Source organism: Panthera leo, chromosome A2, assembly GCF_018350215.1.
Source record: "Panthera leo isolate Ple1 chromosome A2, P.leo_Ple1_pat1.1, whole genome shotgun sequence".
NCBI classification, from domain to species: Eukaryota; Metazoa; Chordata; class Mammalia; order Carnivora; family Felidae; genus Panthera; species Panthera leo.
This window is the reverse complement of record NC_056680.1, coordinates 573229-594350: the sequence shown is the minus strand read 5'-3', so window position 1 is coordinate 594350 and position 21122 is coordinate 573229. Positions and strand designations below refer to the sequence as shown.

The 21122-nt window shown below is 66.4% G+C and overlaps 2 protein-coding genes and 1 long non-coding RNA gene across 4 annotated transcripts in view; 2 read left to right on the top strand and 1 right to left on the bottom strand.

Annotated features, from left to right (window-relative positions):
* Positions 1-14922, top strand: part of SBNO2 (strawberry notch homolog 2) — a 49225-nt gene extending 34303 nt beyond the window's left edge. The window contains 28 exon segments of the mRNA XM_042927754.1: positions 109-192; positions 447-543; positions 869-1023; positions 1104-1237; positions 1317-1407; positions 1487-1630; positions 3892-4009; positions 4250-4355; positions 4761-4914; positions 5761-5937; positions 6438-6535; positions 7199-7281; positions 8361-8552; positions 8803-8972; positions 9535-9666; positions 10160-10295; positions 10376-10488; positions 10595-10666; positions 10747-10855; positions 11066-11140; positions 11372-11515; positions 12378-12452; positions 12455-12471; positions 12555-12647; positions 12783-12914; positions 13140-13216; positions 13443-13633; positions 13712-14922. Of these exon segments, the coding sequence (XP_042783688.1) occupies positions 109-192; positions 447-543; positions 869-1023; positions 1104-1237; positions 1317-1407; positions 1487-1630; positions 3892-4009; positions 4250-4355; positions 4761-4914; positions 5761-5937; positions 6438-6535; positions 7199-7281; positions 8361-8552; positions 8803-8972; positions 9535-9666; positions 10160-10295; positions 10376-10488; positions 10595-10666; positions 10747-10855; positions 11066-11140; positions 11372-11515; positions 12378-12452; positions 12455-12471; positions 12555-12647; positions 12783-12914; positions 13140-13216; positions 13443-13633; positions 13712-14187 (3645 nt within the window). The 3' untranslated portion in view covers positions 14188-14922.
* Positions 14923-16393: 1471 nt separating this feature from the next.
* GPX4 (glutathione peroxidase 4) lies at positions 16394-18795 on the bottom strand. Of its 2 annotated transcripts, none has more exons than XM_042927757.1 (7): positions 18586-18795; positions 17627-17721; positions 17398-17542; positions 17084-17235; positions 16961-16985; positions 16727-16786; positions 16394-16648 (listed from the first exon to the last, which is right to left on the bottom strand). In XM_042927757.1, exons 1-7 carry the CDS (start codon positions 18667-18669, stop codon positions 16616-16618), a joined length of 594 nt encoding a protein of 197 aa, XP_042783691.1. In that variant the 5' UTR covers positions 18670-18795; the 3' UTR covers positions 16394-16615. The 2 variants fall into 2 exon arrangements, with proteins under 2 accessions (XP_042783691.1, XP_042783690.1); XM_042927756.1 differs by lacking the exon at positions 18586-18795 and adding an exon at positions 17992-18237.
* Positions 18796-19139: 344 nt separating this feature from the next.
* Positions 19140-20446, top strand: LOC122213672. Its single transcript, XR_006199610.1, has 2 exons — positions 19140-19497; positions 20116-20446. It is a non-coding gene; the product is annotated as an uncharacterized LOC122213672 (long non-coding RNA).
* Positions 20447-21122: the final 676 nt, after the last annotated feature.

Sequence of the window (21122 nt, the reverse complement as noted above, 5' to 3'; positions counted from 1 at the left end):
AGGAAGACCACGTGGTACCCCCCCGCCGGAGGCCGGGTCAGGGGGCTCGGGGAGGCGCTTCCCCCCCACACGTCTTGTCTGCAGGCTCATGTCCACTGTCCCCTCCAGCTGCTCCTGCCCCGCGGGCCGTGGACGGGCGTCGAGGACCCCGTGTCCTCTCTCTCCAGCACCCCGCTCCTCGTCAGCTACCAGGTGAGCCAGGCCTTCTCCCCCGCCCTGCCCACCTCTTGTAGGGACTAGAACGCTCAGAGGCAGCCTTTTGGAAGCAAGATCTGCCCGTTTTACAGATGGGGAAATGGGCCCTTGGGAGGCAGCACACTGGGGGCGGGTGGGCCACTCCCCACCCCTCTTGCTCGCTGGCCTGGCTGCCCCTTGGGGGAAGGCCGGCCGTGCTGGGCAGCACAGGGCCATCCAGCCCTGACCACAGCTCCTGCACCGACCTTCAGTCTCAAAGTCAGCCTGAGGAGGAGGAGGAGGCAGAGGAGGAGGAGGGGGACGAGCTGGGCCACGCAGAGACCTACGCCGACTACGTGCCCTCCAAATGTGAGCGTTCTGCCCTGCGAAACCCCAGCAGGGGCGGGGGGTGCTGGCTGCTCCAGGTTTCTGGAGGGGCTTGGGAGCTGTGGGCTGGCCTTGGGGCCACTTCTATAATCCCTGCTCGGCACAGCGCCTGAGACAGCACAGAGCGTACCATGAAAAGCCCACTTCCTCCCCGCTTAGGATTGTACAGATCTGTCCCGCACCCCTTTGTGTGAAGCACGGATAGGTCCCCCCCCCCCCCCCCCCGCAGCCAACCCTGAGACTCCGACCACGCCCCTGACCTGTCCCTGGCCACACTCCTGACTTGCCCCCGGCCCTGCCTCCGCAGCCAAGATCGGGAAGCAGCACCCTGACCGCGTGGTGGAGACTAGCACGCTGTCCAGTGTCCCACCGCCAGACATCACCTACACCCTTGCCCTGCCCGCCTCGGACAGCGGGGCCCTGTCTGCCCTGCAGCTGGAGGCCATCACCTACGCCTGCCAGGTAACCTCGGTCTCCCACCCGGCCCCCGTCCCGCGTGGGGGCCTCCTGCCAGGCCCTGACCGCCGTCCCTCGGCCCGCAGCAACACGAGGTCCTGCTCCCCAGCGGACAGCGGGCCGGCTTCCTCATTGGCGACGGTGCGGGCGTCGGCAAGGGGCGCACGGTGGCTGGCATCATCCTGGAGAATTTCCTGCGGGGCCGGAAGAAGTCACTGTGGTGAGTGTGCCCTCCCACCCCGCGCACGTGGGCAGGGAGGGGAGGGGGCGCCATGGCACCCACCGGCCCTCACCCCTAGGTTCAGCGTCTCCAACGATCTCAAGTATGACGCGGAGCGCGACCTTCGGGACATCGACGCCCCCGGCATCGCGGTGCACGCGCTGAGCAAGGTGGGTGGGGCGGCCCCCTCCTCTGGCGGGGTCCCCGAGTGAGCCTGGCTGCACCCCCACGCCCGCCTCTCTCCCCCAGATCAAGTACGGCGACAACACTACCTCAGAGGGCGTCCTCTTTGCCACCTACTCCGCCCTGATCGGGGAGAGCCAGGCCGGCGGGCAGCACCGCACGCGCATCCGCCAGATCTTGGAGTGGTGCGGGGAGGCCTTCGACGGAGTCGTATCCTGAACCAGAGGGGGCGGGGCGGGGGCGGGGCGGGGGCGGGGCGGGGGCGGGGCTGCGCAGTACGGGGACCTCCCTCCCCTCCTCCCGTCCCGGATGCCAGCGCGCCGCCCGCTGGAAGGCATTCCCGGCAGGACGCTCGCCCTCAGTGCCCGCCCTTGTCCTCTTGCGGTCTGGCTCGGCGGCGGCGTCCCGGCTCCGGCGAGCTGGACCGCGACCACAGGCGCGGGGGCGCCGAGGGGCCCCAGGGCGGGAAGGTGCCTGTGGCCAAGGAATGGGGCAGAGGGCGCTTCCTTCCTCTGCCCCCCTCCTCCTCTCCCTCCCCTCCCTCTCCTCCGTCGTCCTCCCTCCTCTAACTCCTCCCCCTCCTCCTCCCTCCTCCTCTTCCCCTCCTCCCTCTCCTCCCTCCACCCCTCCTCTTCACCCTTCCCCTCCTCTTTCCTCCTTTGCCTTCCCCCTTCTCTTCCTCTCCTCCCTCTTTTTCCTTCATCTTCGGCCTCCCCCTCCTTCTTCCTCTGCCTCCCCCTTCTCTTCCTGCCTCCTCCTCCTCTCCCCTCCCTCCTCCTCTTCTCTCTCCCCCCTCTTCCTCTCTCTCTCCCCTCCCCCCTCCCCCTCTTCCTCACCCTCTCCCTCCCGGTCGGTTGTGGGCTCCATGCAGGTGGGCAGGCCAGGCTGGGCCAGCTGGAGGACAGCTGGGCCAAAAGCCAGGCTGCCGGGGTTCAGGAGCTCTGCTGACCGGTTGGTCAGTTGGGGGGTATCCGTACCAGTACTGGCTCTAGATCCTTCCCGACTTGGCAGGAGCTTCATGGATCGGAGGAGTTTCTACCTTTCTCTTCTCCCTTGGAATTTAGAAAGCTTGGTTTTGTGCGTCTCCCAAACTAGAGAAAAGCGACGGGGGGACCAGTACAGGCAAGAGCAGGACAGTCTGCTGTGGGTCGTGTGTGAGCCGTTGAATCACACACGTCAGGCACCAGCACACGCCCCTGTCTCCCCTGCTGAGGTGCCGGGCGGGGGCCACGGTTTTTCCTGGATTTCTGCACTGGCGCCTGTGGAGGGTCCCCTGAGCCCACCCCACCCCCTCTCCCGCCAGCAGGCTCGGCACTCCTCACGGTGCTCGGGGGGGGGTGGGGGGGGGCGGCCTGGCCCCCACCGAAGGGCGCTCATCTTCCTGTGCACTGTCCCCAGGGCTGTCCCCGTCCTCCCCGCCTGAGCCTGGGTATGTCTGCACATCACGTACTGTGCCGCCCTGTCCCCGGGGCCTGGAGGCAGCTTCCGGCCTCTCTCTCTGGGTCATAAACAACCCTGAGTGACTGGGCCCGGCCAGGGTGCCCCATCACCCCGTCTCCCCCTTCTCACTTTCCTTGGGCCCCTTCCCAGAAGTGGGGTGACTGGCCCCAGGGCTGCCCGGCACTCTCCAAACGTCCTCCTCTCTCCTGGTCCCGGTCACAGATAGGAAGAGGGACACCGGCCCGTGTGTCCTTCCCACTTAGCTGGGCGAGCTCCCGGGTTTACCGCCATCAGATGCCACCTGTCCTCTAGAGCAAGTCTCTTGTGCCGAACCGGCACCGGCACCGGCACCGGAGGGCGCTGTGCTTGCCCTGCGACAGCTCGCACAGCCTGGGGCGAAGACCCCACACAGCCTGGGGCAAATGACGGCCGGCCCACCTGGAGGCTGTGCGCTCACCCCCACGCTCCTGTTTCCTAGTGTCGCTCCCGCAGAGCCGCGTAAAGCGGGCTTCACGTGAGGCGTGTACGTGCACGCACGCGTGTGTGAGGAGAAGCGTGTCTTGTGTTTAGAACACCTCGGTGGCGCCCGTCCTCGCCTGTAACTGGTTCCTTCCCTCTTAAAATACAAAGACCTTCCCCGGTGCTCTGCTTCGTTGAGCGTCTCCAGGATCTGTGAGAAGTTACTCAGAGACCCCGCCCCCCCCCCAGGGGACCCGTCACAGCTGGGATGCCTGCCTGCTCCCAGCCCAGCCCTCTTCCTCAGAGACCCCCGTTTCGCCGTGCCCCTTGGCACGAGTGTCTGTGTGTGTCTGCGCCACCTACCCGGCACGCATCCTCAGCAGTCGAGAGGGGGCCCTGAGGCTGTTTCCCACTGCCCTGGCGGTGACATTCCCAGGCTCCCACCCCGAGGCTGCATACCCCCCAGGCACCTTGCCGAGCTCCCCTTCAGAATGGGGTGGCCTGGGGCATCCGGCCAGGGTCCCCGGGGCTGTCTGTCTCCCAGAACAGTCCTTGACCCCTGCCCGCACCAGATCGTGTTTGACGAGTGTCACAAAGCCAAGAATGCCAGCTCCACGAAGATGGGCAAGGCTGTCCTGGATCTGCAGAACAAGCTGCCCCTGGCCAGGGTGGTCTACGCCAGCGCCACAGGTGGGGGGGGAGGCGCAGGGCGGGGGGGGGGGCGCCCCGGGGGGCCTTGGGAGCACCTGGTCCAGAGGCAGGGCTTCTCTCCCCAGGCAGATGCCAGACCCGTTCGGGGCTCCCTCTGCCATCTGCCTCCACCCGCTCGGCACCCCTGGCTGTGAGCCTCCCGGCCCCCGTTCCTGGGCCTCCATTCGAGTCATTCCCGGGTGTTCAAGGCCCCTGACCTTGCCGGCTCCCCCAACCCAGGTGCCTCTGAGCCCCGGAACATGATCTACATGAGCCGCCTGGGCATCTGGGGGGACGGCACGCCCTTCCGAACCTTCGAGGAGTTTCTGCATGCCATCGAGAAGAGGTGGGTGCCCTTCCCTGCCCGAGACTGGGGCTGGCGAGGGCCCCACAGAGGGCGCTGCTTCTCACGCCTCAGGGCCCGGTGTCAGGGGCGTTTGCTGTACACCCTGGCCTGTGCTCGTCCAGCCACCAGAGGGACCCAAAACTCACTCTTCCGCCTCCTGCTGCCCATCATCACTCCAGGAGAAGGAGCCCCCCTCACTCCTGCTTTTCTTGCACCGCCCCCCACACCTCTCGGGCCCAGGCAGGTGGGAGCACAGGGCCTTTGCGTGTGCTGCCTCCTCCGCTCTCTGTGTGCTTGGCCCTTCCTCACCCTCCAGGGCTCAGCTCCCAGTATCAGCCCCCCGCCAAGTCACCCTTGTTCCGTGGGACCCAGCATGTGGTCAGGTGGCCCTGTCCTTGTCCGCAGGGGCGTGGGCGCCATGGAGATCGTGGCCATGGACATGAAAGTCAGCGGCATGTACATCGCACGCCAGCTCAGCTTCTCCGGCGTCACCTTCCGCATCGAGGAGATCCCGCTGGCCCCAGCCTTCGAGCGCGTCTACAACCGCGCGGCCCTGCTGGTAAGCAGGGTGGCCGGGCTTTGTGACCACACGGACACGAGTGTGCGTGTCCCTTGGGAATTATGCTCCCGTCCGTTCAGCATCTGTCCTCGCGGGTGCCACGGGGAGTTGGCCCGTCGAGACTCACTCCTGCCACCAGTTCTCCTGTGACCGTAATGACGGGGCCTCGTTGTTCCCGGAGCTCGCGGCCGCTGTCGGCGTCCACGTTTCCGTGCCTGTGGCGTGGCCCCATCTTCGCTGGCATTTCTGTGTCGTGGACGGGCTCCTCTGTTCTCACGGTCCCATCTCGCCCACACGGGACAAGCCCTGGGCGTCAGGCCTGACGGTGTTGATGATTTGAACTACAGTTCAAACCCAGTTTGGGCCGCCTGCCCCATCCGCCAGCACTGCTGACACGGGGTGGGGGTGGGGGTGGGGGGTCGTTCTCTCTGGGGCGTCCCGGGCACTGGGGGAGGGGGAGCAGCATCCCCGGCCCCGCCCACTCGATGGGGCCCCCAGTCATGACGGCCACAGTTGTCGCCAGGCACGGTCCTGGGTGAGACGCCCCGGTCTGAAGTGTCAAGAGCCACGTGGCTGCTGGCAGAAGGCGGTCACTGCAGGTGTCCCCACCCCTTAGCAGATGCGGCGTCTCCTCGCCTCCCGCGCCGAGTCTGCCGTTCCCACCGTGGCCTCGCCAGAATCGCACGTTTTGGTTTTCTAACATTTCTTAGCGTTTGGTACCAGCAGCACCTCTGTGTTGCTCTGCTTACCACCCCCTCGCCCCCCGCGACGAATCCCAGCCGGGATGGGAGCCGGGTGGCGGGGAGCGGCCGGGCCGCAGCAGCTGAGCTGGGCGTGTCCTTGCAGTGGGCCGAGGCCCTGGGCGTGTTCCAGCAGGCCGCCGACTGGATCGGCCTGGAGTCCCGCAAGTCCCTGTGGGGCCAGTTCTGGTCGGCCCACCAGCGCTTCTTCAAGTATCTCTGTGTGGCCGCCAAAGTGCACCGGCTGGTGGAGCTGGCCCGGGAGGAGCTGGCCCGGGACAAGGTGAGCCGGCAGGCACAGCGCCCAGGTGGGCGGGGCCGGCGAGGCGCTCTTCCCTGGTCGCCTGGAGAGCCGGGCAGGGCTTGGGGCTTTGCGGTCACACCAGGAGCCCTGCGCTCTTGTGTGGCTGGGCCGAGTCCGTGAGGACAGAGTGTGGCCTGGAAGGTTCCAGTCCTGCCTGACCCAGCCCCCCTGAAGCAGGTGACAGGCGTGGCCTGGCCCCCGGTTTTCCACGTCCAGGCAGGGCTGGCAGGAGCCAGGGCAGAGGGTAGTGAGAGGGTCCGGGAGGGCTGAGGCTGTGTGGAGTCCCAGGGTAGACTCAGGTGTGTTGGGGGCCTGGCAGCCAGCGGGACACCAGGGGCGGAAAGAGAAAGGAACTGAGGCCAACTTGGTTTCTGACGACCAGGGGCTTCCCTGTGGGCCCCTCTGGGGCCACGCTCCTGGGCTGGCCAGTGGGAGTCTCAGAGCCCAGCTCACCCCCAACCTCCCCCCACTCCCCCAAGTGTGTGGTCATCGGGCTGCAGTCCACGGGTGAGGCTCGGACCCGGGAGGTGCTGGACCAGAAGGACGGGCAGCTCGATTGCTTTGTCTCCGCCGCTGAGTGAGTGATGCTCGAAGCCCCCAGGGTGGGCGGGGACAGTCTCTCCCCCCCCCCCCTTGCGCCCCCACCCTCCGTTCTCCCTACGTGGCAGCCAGTGCCCTGTGACCCCAGCCGTGAGAACCCAGGTGTGCATCTGCTCAGACACTGCCCCAGCCCTCAGGGACGACAGGCCGGGACGATGAGCCACGGGTGACCCCAAGGCTCAGAGGGTGCCAGCAAAGGGACCTGGGATTTCGGAACAAGGCTCCCAGGTGCCCATCCCCCACATGGCTGCAGCACTGTTTCAAGGACCGCGCAGGTTTTAGGAACTAGCCTTTGGGGATCCTAAAGCTGCAGGCCTCTCTTCCCAGGGCTGGAAAGCCTCCTGGGCCCAGGGCCTCTCAGAGGTGGTTAGTCTGTGTGCACAGAGCTCTTGATGGCTGGAGGAGGGAGCCCCACTCAGGGCCCCACCCCACGCCCAGGCCCTCACAGTGAAACTGTGGCCCTGGGCCTACCCTCACCCTGCACCCCTGCAGTCTCCACACCCTCCCTCCCTGCCTGCCCCCCCCCAGTCCTCACACCCTCCCTCCCTGCCCGCCTTCTCCAAACCCCAGGCACCCTCCCCAGAGCTATTCCAGGTGCGATTTTTCTTGTACCGGGAATAATTTTGCTTCTTGATTTTAGGGGTGTCTTTTTGTCACTAATTCAGAAGCACTTTCCTTCAACCAAAAGAAAGCGAGAGAGAGGAGTTGGCAGTAAGAGAAAACGTAAGCTCCCCCCACACCCCCCTGCCTCTGATCTCTCTCCCATCTCCCATGCACAGCCTGGCTCGAAATCCTCCCTGGTCTCCCTCCCATCCTCACTCGCTCATTCCTCTGCCCCACTGTCCCCTGTCTGAGCATCGACCCCTCTGCTGCTCGCTGCAGAGCCGGGAGGGTTCTGTCTCTGAGCAGGCCCAACTTGGGCGCCCCCCCCCACCGCCACCCACGTGTCCAGGGGACAGCAGGTGCAGAGGCACTCGGCACAGCTTCCCAAGAGAAACCCCGTGGGTGGCAGCCTCCAGGGTGCACTCGCTGCACGGGAGACGCAGACCCCAGCGGGGCCTCTCCTCAGCCTCCCAGTTGGACAAAGACCAAACCCCGGTTCCGCGGGACGGCGTGGCTAGCTCGTCCTCGGGCAGCAGCCACCTGTGGCCCCCAGCGTCGCCCTCGGATGGGGGAGCTTAAGATTCTGGTTCTCGGCCTTGCGCCCCCTAGGTGGAGGCCAGCCCGGCGCCCCCACCGCGCTAGCTCGTGGGCCACGATGGGGCTCAGGAAGCGCATCCCAGGAGGGAGGTCACCCTCCCGGCGGTGCCTGCGTGGGCTGCTTTCCAGCAGAGGCTGGGCATCAGCTCGCTGTGGGAAGCGAGGCTCAGAGAGGCCAGGCAACCCAGCTGAGGTCACACAGCCAGACGCGGGGCATCCCCGACGATGGCAGTGTACGTAAGGTGCCTAGACCACCGTCCCCTCGGGACCTGGGTACGTCCTTTGGCCGACCCAACCAGGCAACCAGGGTTGCCGTGTGAGGTCAGGCACCTGGCCTCCCCAGGCACCAGCCAAGAGTAAACTGAAGCGTCAGGAAGTCAGACAGGGACGTCAAAACTGCTCTACGCCACGTCCTGGCTGACGGCAGGACCCGGGAGAGCAGCCAGAAGCCGGACGGAGCAAGAGGCTCAGGCCACTCGGGTCCCGGCACCTGGGTGTGGCCCTGGACTGCCCCCTTCCCCTCCTGAGGCGTCGCCGTGAGCTGGGCCCCTCAGGAGGGAGGAGCGGGCCGGGCCTCCATGAGCCTGGTTCCTCCTGTGCAGGGCGGCCACGGGGCCGTGGGGCCAAGGCGCCCAGGCTGGTGTGCGAGGTGGCAGGCGTCATCCGGATCAGTGACGACAGCAGCACCGAGTCAGATGCCGGCCTGGACAGCGACTTCCACTCCTCCCCTGAGTCCGTGCTGGATGACGACGTAGTCATTCTGGACGCCATCGGGCTGCCGGCCGATGACCGCGGTGAGGCCCGCAGCCCGGCATTTGCCACCTTACGGACAGGGGAGTCGGGCTCAGAACGCCATCAGGGCCACGCGCCTGGCCTGAGGCAGAGGGGGTTCACACCAGCAGTCTGGGCTGAGAGAACATTCCAGAGCCCTATCCCCCCGTGCACGCGACTGTGCCCCGCTCCTCAGGAGGGACCCCTTCACTGCTTCCAGCGGGGCTGTGGGCAGGTGGGCCGGCCGGTACCCCCTGACCTCTGGCCCTGCAGGGCCCCTGTGCCCCCTGCAGCGAGACCCACACGGCCCTGGTGTCCTGGAGCGTGTGGAGCGGCTAAGGCAGGACCTCCTGGCCAAGGTGCGGGCGCTGGGCCGGGAGCTGCCCGTCAACACTCTGGACGAGCTCATCGACCAGCTTGGGGGCCCCGAGCACGTGGCTGAGGTGAGCTTCCACGGGGCCCCCCCGTGGCCACCCCGGAGTCCCCACACGGCACCGTGACGCGGGGTCGGAGCTGGCAAGACCCCAGGTCCGGCATCCGGTGTGCAGCCCAGGAGGCCGGGCCGGCTGCTGGTGGACTCCCCTCCCACAGCCGCCGTCGCCCTGCCCCCCGCTCCCCAGCCCGGCCTGGCACCCACCTTCCCCACACACCCCCGTGTGCTCCTAGTCCCCAGGCCTGTCCCCCTGTGTCTCCTCCCTATCCTCCCCACCTGCAAACTGGCCCCTCTCTTGGGATGTCCCTGTGGGGACAGCCCAGGCTCTGGTTTTGCCCCAGGGAGCAGGTTTATAACAGAAGACGTAGGACGGAGTGAAAATCCTGCTGTCTGCCCCTGGGCGGCCCGGGCCTGGCACCAAGGCCGTCCTGGCCCAGGGTCCACAGCGTCCCTAGCACACACACACTCGGGGGCTCCGGGCACCCAGGCAAGGGGCCAGGGAAACGGGCATGCGGGGGCCAGTCCCTGACGGCCTCACCGGCTGACTGCTGGTCCCCCCTCCCCAACCCCAGATGACTGGCAGGAAGGGCCGTGTGGTGTCCAGGCCCGACGGGACAGTGGCCTTTGAGTCTCGGGCAGAGCAAGGCCTCTCCATCGACCACGTGAACCTCAGGGAGAAGGAGCGCTTCATGAGTGGGGAGAAGGTGGGGGCATGAGGCCGGGGCCCGGGGGGGGGTGCAGGGGATGGGCTGTGTCAACAGGTGCCCCCCGTGTGGGGGGAGCGGGTGAGGACCCTGCGTGACCAGGGAGGTGCAGGGTTCCTGAGGGGCTGGCCCCAGGACCACAGCCCATCGCGGCCCCCGCTGGGCGTGTGTGTGCACGAGTGCCCGAGCGGGGGGGGGCCCCCACAGGCCCCCCTGGCCGTCCCAGCCTCCAGTCACTGTCACGCTGCCGTCTGTCACCGCCCAGGGGCCGCTGTGAGGCCCTCCACTGGAACTCAGTGTGGGCTGCTCCTCTCCACCCAGGGCAGGCCAGGGGTGGCCCACGGTCCGCTCTGAGCCCACGTGGGCTCCCCCACGGACACACACCTGCTCCTCCCGTAGTCACCTTAAACGAGTCCCAGTGACCCACGCGAGCGAGGTGCGCAAGGCACAGAGGCGCAGGCAGGGTTCTGACCGTCCCGTCCGTGTCCCCCAGCTCGTGGCCATCATCTCCGAGGCCTCCAGCTCTGGCATCTCCCTCCAAGCGGACCGCCGCGTCCAGAACCAGCGACGCCGGGTCCACATGACACTGGAGCTGCCCTGGAGCGCGGACCGGGCCATCCAGCAGTTCGGTGAGTCCCACCCCGGGCAGCCCCGCCCCCGGCCGCCCCGCCCCCCGCCCGCGGTCCCTGAGAGCCCTCCTCCGCTTCAGGCCGGACCCACAGGTCCAACCAGGTCTCTGCCCCCGAGTACGTCTTCCTCATCTCCGAGCTGGCCGGGGAGCGAAGGTTCGCCTCCATCGTTGCCAAGCGGCTGGAGAGCCTGGTGAGCGGGGCTGGCCGGGCTCCCCCGGGGGGGGGGGGGGGGGGGGGGCGGGGCGGCGCCGGGAGGAGCGGGGGCAGCTCCTGACGGCCTTCCCCATCCGGGGCAGGGGGCTCTGACCCATGGGGACCGCCGCGCCACTGAGTCCCGTGACCTGAGCAAGTACAACTTTGAGAACAAGGTACCTGGGGAGGGGGAGGGGGGCAGGAGGGGATGTGTCCATGCCCAGGGTCCCCTAACGCCCCTCCTCTCTGCACTCAGTACGGCGCCCGGGCCCTCAGCTGTGTCCTCACCACCATCCTGAGCCAGACTGAGAACAAGGTGCCGCTGCCCCAGGGCTACCCCGGAGGAGACGCCGCCTTTTTCCGGGGTGAGCTGGGGCTGAGTGAAGGTCTGTGCGGTGTGGGGACAGCTTGACCCGGAGCGGTCTGGAGCACTGGCACTGGCAGACTGAATTTGTGTCCAAAGACCCCCCTTCCGCACAAGCTTACCGAGGGGGCACTGGTGGCAGGGCGGGCCCCCCGGGCTGGCTGGAGGGCTGGCACGGGGCAGGAGACATTCGAGGCCCCCCCTTCTGCAGATATGAAGCAGGGCCTGCTGTCGGTTGGCATTGGTGGGCGTGAGTCCCGCTCTGGCTGTCTGGATGTGGAGAAGGGTGAGTCCTCCACGCAGAGCCCCCCTGCCCCCCCGCAAATCCATGGGAAGGCCTCCACACCTCCCAGGCAAAGCTCCCGGGGCCCTGAGCTCCCCCCTGCTCCCCCCCAGACTGCTCCATCAAGTTCCTGAGCAACCCCACCCCCCAGACTGTTCCATCACCAAGTTCCTGAGCACCCCCCCGCCCCCCCAGACTGCTCCATCAAGTTCCTGAGCACCCCCCACCCCCCAGACTGCTCCATCACCAAGTTCCTGAACCGCATCCTGGGGCTAGAGGTGCACAAGCAGAACGCGCTGTTCCAGTATTTCTCCGACACCTTCGACCACCTCATCGATGTGGACAAGAAGGAGGGCAAATACGACATGGGCATCCTGGGTGAGGGCTGTGGCCTCCCCGGGGCGGGGGCCTGTGGGGGGTGGGGGTCTCCAGAGCCCGGAATGGCCCTGACGGTGTTGCCCCTGTCCCCGCTCCAGCCTCCTAACGGAGGGACCGTGGCCGTGCTGGGGTGATCCCCACCCCGGTGAGCAACTGGGAGGGCCCTGGAGGGGCAGGACTTGGGGCACCAAGAAGACTGTCTCGGGGAGGGGGGCTGCTGCAGCCTAGTGCCGTTCCCTGAGGACCAGAAGGTCTTATTTAGGCCTGAGGGGTGTATCCACATGCCCCACGTGCTGGTGGTGAGCCTGGCACGTTTGCTCTCCTCATGCCAAAGGAACCCGACGGCTGATACCCCACAGCAGGGGCTGGGGGGGGGGGGGGGCACAAGCCCTCCTGAGAGAGACCAGAGTCTGTATTTTCAGCTTCGAGGACCAGTCTCTGCCCGAGCGTACAACTTGGCCGTGGTAATGAAAGCACAGACCACGGGAAACTGAGTGGTCACGGCTACGTGCCAATAAAACTTTATTTATAAAATCGGTGGCAGGTATAGTTTGCTGACTTCTACGTAACCATCCCCACAAGAGCCTTGCAGAGCTGGGGCCCTGAGGGGCATGTTGTCTGTAGTCACATCTAGTGTGAGTGTCCAATGGGGGCTGGGGAGGCGGCTTGGACCCCAGGCCACCACAGGAGGGGCCGCTTGCCATCCGGGCCGTCTCTGCCGGGGGCGCATCCACCGCACTCCCTAGTGGACATCTCTGGGGTGTCCCCGAGAACTTGGGACGGACGGCTCCCGAAAGCCCAGAGCCTGGAGCCTCGTGGCCCCCTGATGGGAGGGTCTCACCCCTGCTCATCCTCTCTGCAGACCTGGCTCCAGGCGTTGATGAGATCTATGAGGAGAGCCAGCAGGTGTTCCTTGCCCCTGGGCACCCACAGGATGGCAGGTGGTCTTCTATAAGGTGAGTGGGCGCTAAGCCGCCCAGCACGTGCAGGCCCGCCCCCAGCACCCCTCACCCCGCTCTGAGCCCACGTGCTCTTCCAGATCAGCGTGGACCGCGGCCTGAAATGGGACGAGGCTTACGCCAAGTCCCTGGAGCTGACGGGCCCCCACGACGGCTTCTACCTCTCCTACAAGGTGGGTGGCTCGGGGGGCCCCCAACACGTCCCCAGGGGCGGGACCCCAGCCGAGGGGGTGGGGGGGGCAGGGAGGGGCAGGGAGGGACACGCAGCATCGCCCCTACCTCCCCACCTCCCGCGCACCCCTGCGCAGGTCCGGGACAACAAGCCCAGCTGCCTCCTGGCGGAGCAGAACCGCGGCAAGCACTTCACGGTGTACAAGCCTAACGTGGGCCGGCAGAGCCAGCTGGAGACCTTCGACAGCCTGTGCCGGAAGTTCCACTGGGTAGGCGCCGGCTGACGGGCCGGGGGTGGGGGGGTGCCTGTGCCCCCTGGCGCACGTGCTCCCCTTTCTGCAGGTCCCCAGGCCAGCCCTCTGTGCCCAGCTCACCCGGCTGCCGGTGCAGGAGGAGCAGGCCTGGGGCACCGTGGACCTTAGCTTCCCGCTCGTGCGCTGGGAATCGTGGATGGTCAGCCCATGCGGGTGGCTCACGCGGCTGTGTGTCCGCAGGTGACAGCGGAGGAGGCCAGGGAGCACTGGGAGAACAGCTACGCCTTCTCGCTGACGCACTGCAGCCACACCGCATGGTGAGGGCCGGGGTCGGAGTGGGATGGGGGCGCCACAGCTTTGCACCGCCTGGCCCTGGCCTCTCTGCAAAGCACGTGTACGAGGAGGGTCCCTACGAATGGCACAGGGCAAAGGGGGGGGGGGGCGCGTTGGGCGTCAGGGGCGTTCAGGGAGCTCGGAGGAGGCCAGCAGGACGGTGCCTGGGGGCCGTGGGATCCGAGCCTCCCCTCCCTCGCCCCGGCGCAGGAACCGGCACTGCCGGCTGGTGCAGGAGGGCAAGGACTGCGTGCAGGGCCTGCGGCTGCGGCACCACTACATGCTGTGCGGGGCCCTGCTGCGCGTGTGGGGCCGCATCGCCGCCGTCATGGCCGACGTCACCAGCAGCAGCTACCTGCAGATCGTGCGCCTCAAGACCAAGGACCAGAAGAAGCAAGTCGGTGAGCAGGTGGGCACGCCAGAGGGGCCGGGCGGGAGCAGGCACTGCTTCAGAGGCCCTGACCCGCCCCGGCCCCCAGGCATCAAGATCCCCGAGGGCTGCGTGCGCCGCGTGCTGCAGGAGCTACAGCTCATGGACGACGACGTCAAGCGCAAGCACGCGCGGGGCCGGGGCCTCCCCGCGCTGCCGCCGCCGCCGCCGCCGCCCGCCCTGCGCCCACTCGAGCTGCCTTGCGGCCCCGGCGAGGTCCTGGACCTCACCTACAGCCCGCCGGCCCAGGCCTTCCCGCAGCCCCCGCCCTTTGCCTTCCCGCCCCCGGACCCCGTGCCCGCCCCCGGCGGCCTGCCCCTGGGCGCCCCGGACTCCGCAGCCGACGCCGCCGCCGCGGCCTTGGCACACCAGCGCCGTGACATCAACTTCAAGGAGGTGCTGGAGGACATGCTGCGCTCCCTCAACGCCGGGCCCGGCGCCGGGGCAGCCGGAGCGCCCGCAGGGAGCGGGGGGCCCGAGCGGCAGAGCGTCATCCAGTTCGGCCCCCCCTTTCCCAGCTCGTAGGCCCGGCAAGCGGCCCGCAGCCGGCGTCCGAGAGGAAACTTATCTGCAATACGCACGTCTCCGTGGACTCGAACTTCTCTCCTGCAGGCCTGGGTAGCGGGGCGGGTGGTGAGCCGGGGCCCAGGGCCCCCCTGCTGACTTCCGGGGAGGGGCTGCCACGCCCCCCCGCCCCCGCCCCCGCCCCCAGCTTCCGGAGGCCTCCACTGTAGTGCCTTCCCTACCGGGCAGACCCCTCAAGATGCTGCCCGCCCTTCGGGGCCCTCCCAGGCAGCGCAGGTCCCACTCAGGATGTCGCGGGCTCCAGGCTTGGGCAGGGCCCCGGGGGTGAGGGGCACACCCTGCCCGTGCCTCTGCCCTCTCCTGCCCTCCAGGCCTAGGCAGGAGCTCCCCATCCCACCTCACCCCACCCACCCTCAGGGCCTGGTCTGACCAGAAACCCCTGAAATCCACAAAACTGGGTGGCCCCAAGAGCTGGAAACTCAGGAAACCCCAGGTGCTCAGGGCCCTGCCTTCTCTGGGACTCCGTGGGACAGACCCCACCCCCATTAATATATGCAATTCTTCCCCACTCTCTCTGCTCCCTAAATTATTGCCCCGCCCTCTCTCCCAGGCCCCAGAACCTGCCGTGGAGCTGGCGGTGTGGGTGGGTCCCTGGTTTCTATGTGTATTTATAATTAATGCAGGTGTACATATGTAAAGAGATCTTTTTTTAAATATATGTGCCTTTTCACTACCTCCCAGATTGTCTGCTTCTCCAGCCTGCAGAGATCATGGGGAGAGGAAGGCACAGTGTGTCTCCTCCAAGAACGTTTAGCGGATGCCCACGGTGGCCCCACTCAGAGGAGGTCAAGGGGGCTGTTGCCTGTGGAGGGAGCCAGGCGGGTAAGACCAGCCCACTCCTCTCCCAGACCCGTGGGAGGCCAAGGCCAGGGTAGAGGTCTAGGGCCAGGCTGAGGAGACAGACCCACGCTACAAGGGGCCATTGTCTACGATGTCTTCCTGGCACCAGCGTGGCAGGCCAGCTGCCTTGGCCCAACCCGTGCCAGCCCTGCTGTGTCTTGGGCCAGTCACTGGTTGCCTCCTGCCTGCCGGGGAGACCCAACACCCCCCGACACCCCGGGACACTCAGGGTGGTGGTGCTCTCCAGAGCAGTTCCCCTAGTCTCTGGTGTGCACAGCTGCGGCCCCTGCTCCGGTTTATTCCCAAGGCTCCCTCAGTGTTGGTTCAGGTGGGTGGGGTAGCCCAGGACAGGAGGACCAAGAGCTGAGCCCTTGGGAAGGCAGGAACGCACGCCAGGCCTTTCGCGGAAACCACGGAAGCACACCCGGGTCTGGTCCTCAGGTTAGAAGGGTCTCCCACCAGCCAGGACATGGACAGGTGAGGAGCCGGGAGACCCAGGGGAAGCAGCTCTAGGGTGGCTGGGGTTCTCAGCCTGGCTACTGCAGCCCTCCAGCCCCATCTCTCTGCTGCTGACCTTCACTGGAAATTGGTGGGGGCTGGGGGGGTGGGTAGGGACAGGACAGACCCAACTGCTCTCCAGCCATGCCATCCCCTACTCCCTTGCCAGGATGGCCCCAGGCAGCTACAGGCAGGAAGCTGTGACCATGCCTCCCAGGCCCCCCAGACCGTGGATGAGCGTTGGTCTGCAGGACTGATGGCCTCAGGCTATTCCCACCCCTTCCTGGGGCGGGGGACTGTAGATAACGCCCCCACGGCTGCACCAGATGAGGCCCCGTGGGCAGGCCTGGATGCCCTGGCTCAGTGTCCAACAGTGAGGCCTGTCTATTGCACAGGCCCTGCCTGGTACGGCTCTGTGCCCAGACCAGCTCGGCCTGATGCTCAGCCCACCCCACGTGCCCAGTCCCTCCAGTGGGCAGAGCCACAAGGCCCCAGCCCCCTTGGCCTCCCATCTAGGCACTGGGGAAGACCGGCCACAGGCAGGCCCTGAGCAGCGGGCTAATACCCTGGATGAGTCACAGCCAGTAATTCCTATCACCTCCCACAGGATCAGCCTGTGCCCAGCAGGCGGGGCTGCTAAGATTAGCGGGCGCAGACGCAGCCCTAGGAAGCCAGAGAACTCCTGAACTCACAAGAGCCTGGGGAGCTACCACCACCCTCCTGCCCCTGAACCAGAAGGTCCCCAGGGCAAAAGGCTTCCCCGCCTACCCCGCAAACCCACCCCAGGGAGGCAGGAACTTGCAGCAGGCCAGTTTGTACGTTTTATTCCCACAAGATAACCAGGGGTGGGGGGCGCCGAGCCACGAGCCGGGCCGAGGAACCTTCCTCCGGCAGGGGGTGCACGCCGGGTTCTCGGGTCTGCCCCACCAGCAGGCTGGTTTTCAGGCAGACCGTCACGGGTGCCGGGTAGAAGGTTCCGAGGGGCAGGGGCAGGGCCGTGGGGGGGCGGGGGGGGCGCATCCTTGTGGAGCTAGAGGTAGCAGGGCAAGTCCTTCTCGATCACCTGTGGGGAGAAAGGGGGTCAGCGCTGGCCTCTTCCTTGGCCCCCACCCCCCCAGCGGGCCCCTGCGGAGGAACCTACCAGGGGCTCTTCCATGGGACCGTACCGCTTCACCACGCAGCCATTCTTGTCAATGAGGAACTGCAGGAAGGGGCCGCGTCAAAACAGGGACCCCGCAGCTCTGGGGGGAAATGCGGCCCCCGGGGCTGGAGTCCCTTTGGGCAGGGCACGGAGCTGGGGCTGAATAAACGGACCCAGGGGCAGGAGCTGGCCCTGGACACGGTCCTAGCCTGTCCCCCCCTTCCCCCTTCTTACCTTGGTGAAGTTCCATTTGATGGCACTAGAAGACAAATGTGAGCTCATGAGAAATCTGTGGCGATTGCGGGCCCCCCGGGGTCCCTGCGGACCACCCTGCCCCCTCCTTTGCCCCGCACTCACTTTCCCAAGATGCCCCTCCCCTTGGGCTGGACTTTCATCCACTTCCACAGCGGGTGGGCATCATCCCCGTTCACACAGATCTTGCTGAACATATCGAACTTGACATTATAGCCAGCAGCGAACTCCTTGATCTCCGCGTTACTCCCTGGTTCCTGGGGCGAGCAGGGGCATTGGGGTGAGGGAGGACAAGCCTGGACTCCCCCTGGTCCCCGCTGCCACAGGCCCGACCCAGATCTTCTCCCCACACCCGCCCACCCTAGTCTTGACCATCCCGACACAGGGACACCTAGGGACACAGCTGGCCAAGTACGTACCTGCCTCCCGAACTGGTTGCAAGGGAAGGCCAGGATCCGTAAACCACACTCAGCGTATCTGGCGTGCAGGTCGACAAGCTGAGTATAGTTTACCTCCGTTTTGCCTCATTGCGAGGCCACGTTGGTGACTATGCACACGAAGCCCCTGGAGGAGAGATGGTGCAGTCAGGCCAGGTCAGGGCCATCGACCTTTTCCCCTGCCTCTCCCACCAGGCAGGTATGTACCCACCGGTACTTGTCCAGGTTAACCATGTGTCCATCGATGTCCTTGGCTGAGAACTCGTGCATGGACTGAGCACAGCGCCAGTCGTCTCGGGAGGCACACTGTAAGGCAAGGGCACCATGAGGGGCCTGTGGACCTCGCTGCCACCTGGCCCATCGCCCAGCTCAGGGTCCCCAGAGGAAGGACTCCCAGGCGGATCCGCGCCAAGAAAACCATGTCCCCGGGACAAGGAAAAACTGAGGACTCCTCCTCCTCGAAGGCGCCCGCCGCTTGCGCTGCAGGGCGCATTTGACAGAGGACACTGAGACCCAAAGAGGGTTTGGGACCCCGCCAGGTGGCTCCAGCGGCGGGTGTGGGGGCCCCGCGCGCACCGGATCCCGGGAATCGGCGCTACAGCCGCTATCACAGGTCGCGAGCGCCGCCTGCCCCGCTCTCTCTAGACGCGGCTCCTTCCGTCGGGGGCGCGCCCTCTTGCGCCCGCAAGCCCCAGCCTTCCGCCGCGGGGGGACTCGGCGCCGCCGCCTGCCCGGCAACCGGCGCCGCTGCCCGCGGCGACCCGGGGAGCCGGCGGCTGTGCGGCCCATGCCGGACCGTTTCCGGCCGCGCCTGTGCCCGAGGGCCGCGCCGGGGGGACAAAGGGCCGGTAGCCAGGGCGCCCGGCCGCCCGTCTGTGACGCCACCGCGCGGGGCCCAGGGGAGCACGGGGCGGGGGAGGGGCGGTGACGCCCCGCGGCGCGTGACCCGGGGTTTCCAGCCCACCGGGCGCCTCCCGTTCGCCGGGCCCCGGCCGGGGGCGCCAGCGGCCGAGAGTGCCCAAGCCACCCAGCCCCCTCGACGCAACCCGGAGGCGCCCATCGGGGGTCCTTCCTGCCCAGGCCTGCTCCCGAACGCCCCCCGCCCGAGTTCTCCGCGGCCCCGCGCGCCTGCCCAACGGCCCGTCGGCCCGCCTCCGGTGCCCAGCTCACCATGGTGCCGGCCAGGCCGGGTGCGGCCAGGGCTCCGCACAGCAGCGCCGGCTTCAGCAGGCGGCACAGGCGGCTGAGGTTCATCGCGGCGGCGGGGGCGCCGGAGGCAGCGACTCCTCCCCTCGCCGAGCCAACCAATGGACGCGCGCCGGCGGGCCTGACCTCCCCCGCCCTAGGCCACGCCCAACAGAGCCCTCATTGGTTGTACGCGCAGGCGGGGCGGACGCGTGGTGACACCAGCCAATGGGAGGCCGGGGTGAGGGGCGGGCGGGGTCGGGGCCGGGCCGGGCTGCGGCTCCGCGGCTCTGCGCGACTGCGCATGCTCGCCGGCTGGGAGGGCTGCGAGGTCCGCGCAGGAGGCGCGGCGCGTCGGCGAGTTTAGGACGGTTATCCGGCTGGTTGACCTCGGCACCGCGGGATGCCTGACCACTTGAGATAGTACTGGAAACGCGTGGTGGGGGGCTCGAACTCCCAGACGTATCGCCCAGCTCTTTGAACACTGGAGGTTGTCTTTTAAAAGTAAATAAAGTCAGTCGGGGTCAGACTCCCGCTCACTGGAGACTGCGGTGTCGCTGCGGGGGCGCCCCGCCCGTGGGCCCAGCGAAGGCCGGGGACCACCCAGCGGCGAGCCACGAAACGGCACGCTGCCGTTACAAGCAGCGCGTGAGCCCGGGGCCACTAACCGGGCGACGGTTAGCGGGCCCCTGTGGCCGCGAGGACGCGCAGGTGTGTGCGGGGCAGCGGCGGCACACGCCAGGGGCGTAGTCTGCACACAGTGCAGGCGTGCTCAGGCATTTGGCCGAGTCGGTCCAGAAGACAGAACCGCCCGCTCTTGGGAATTGAGCCAAGGAATTCCTCAGAGGCCCGTCCGCCCCCACTCCCAGCCCTGCCTGGACTTTGACCTGTGGACGAGTGGGTGTTTTCAGCTTGTGCTACAGTGCACTTCTTATCCCCTTCTCGGGTCCTCCCGTGAACATTGCTGCAGAGACGGGGGGGGGGGGGGGGGGGGGGGGGGGAAGGACTCTCGGCTTGGTTCACTTGGGGGGCCCCAATGAGACCCCCTCCCACCCAGGCTTGCCCAAGGGCAGAGCTGGGGCCCTTGGCCTTGCGCCACGCTTAGGGGTAGAAGCGCAATGAAATGAGGAAGCCCATTCCAACGGCCAGGCCCTGTCTTGCACAATGGCCTTCACGTGGCCGCCTCCCTCCAGTGCGGCTACCAGAGGCCCACTTGTCTGAGTCACCTCCCGGAAGAGAGCCCCCATAGTCCCACCTGGGCAGCCTCACTTCTCAAGAAGGAGCACCCCCCCCCCCCGCACGTGCCGCCCATATTGCTTCCCCCCTGGAACCGCGGGGTGTCACGGCCACATTGGGGAAGGAGCCTGTCTGGCCCTGGGGGGAAGACTGCTGTTTTCACTTTTGCCGCAGTTGTGACCTATAACTTTGTCATAAAGATGGCCCCCGAGGCTGTTGGTTATTGCAGGATGGGCCAGAAAAACAGCTCAGGGAAACGCCCTTGTGCCCACCCCGCAGGAGGAGAGAGGTGGAGCGAGCTGGCAGCACCCATGTCCTGAGGGGGCCAGAGGCGAAGACAACAACCCATGTGGAGGCCAGCCGGAGGTGCGGCTGCCGGCGGGGCGTCCGGGCTTCACGGCTTCTGCCGGAGACACCCCGTCTCACAGAGGGGGCCGTGGAGTCTTGGGACAGTCTCAAGGCTCCAGGAAGGCTTCCCTGTGGTGGCCTAAGTTCCTGTGTGTCCCCAGTGAGGGGGCTCAGCTGGCCACTGGCGAGAGGCCTTTTCAAAGTGGAAAGTTTTTCTAATTGAGATAAAATTCACATAACATAAAATCCACTATTTTAGCCATTTTGAAGTGCACACTTTTTTAAGATATTTAAAATGTACAACCATCTCCGCTAGGTAATTCCAGAACATCCCATCACCCCAAAGGAAACCCAGTCCCCATCATCAGTCACTCCCTGTCCCCTCCCCCAGCCCCCGGCCCCCATGAGCGAGCCCCTTCCTGTCCGTGGAAGAGCCTGTTCTGGAAGTTTCACACACGTGGATTCACACTCCGTGTGGCATCTCGTGTCGGGTTCCCTCCCTGAGCGTCGTGTGTTCGGGGTCCGTCCGTGGGGCGGCGGGGGTGGGCGCCTCGCTCCTGCTCTGCTCGTGGCCAAGTAATGTTCCCATGCGTGGTGGACAGTGTGTTTACCTGTTCATATATTGATGGAATTTGGTTGTTTTGAACTTTTGCCTTTGTAACGCTGTACAAGTGTTTGTATGGGCATACATTTTCATTTTTTTAATTAAAAAAAATTTTTTTTTTCTTTAATTTACATCCAAATTAGCATATAGCGCAACAATGATTTCCAGGAGTAGATTCCTTAATGCCCCTTTCCCATTTAGCCCATGCCCCCTCCCACAGCCCCTCCAGCAAGCCTCTGTTTGTTCCCCATATTTAGGAGTCTCTTCTGTTTTGTCCCCCTCCCTCTTTTCGTACATTTTCATTTCTCCTTGGTATGCACCTAGGAGTGGAATT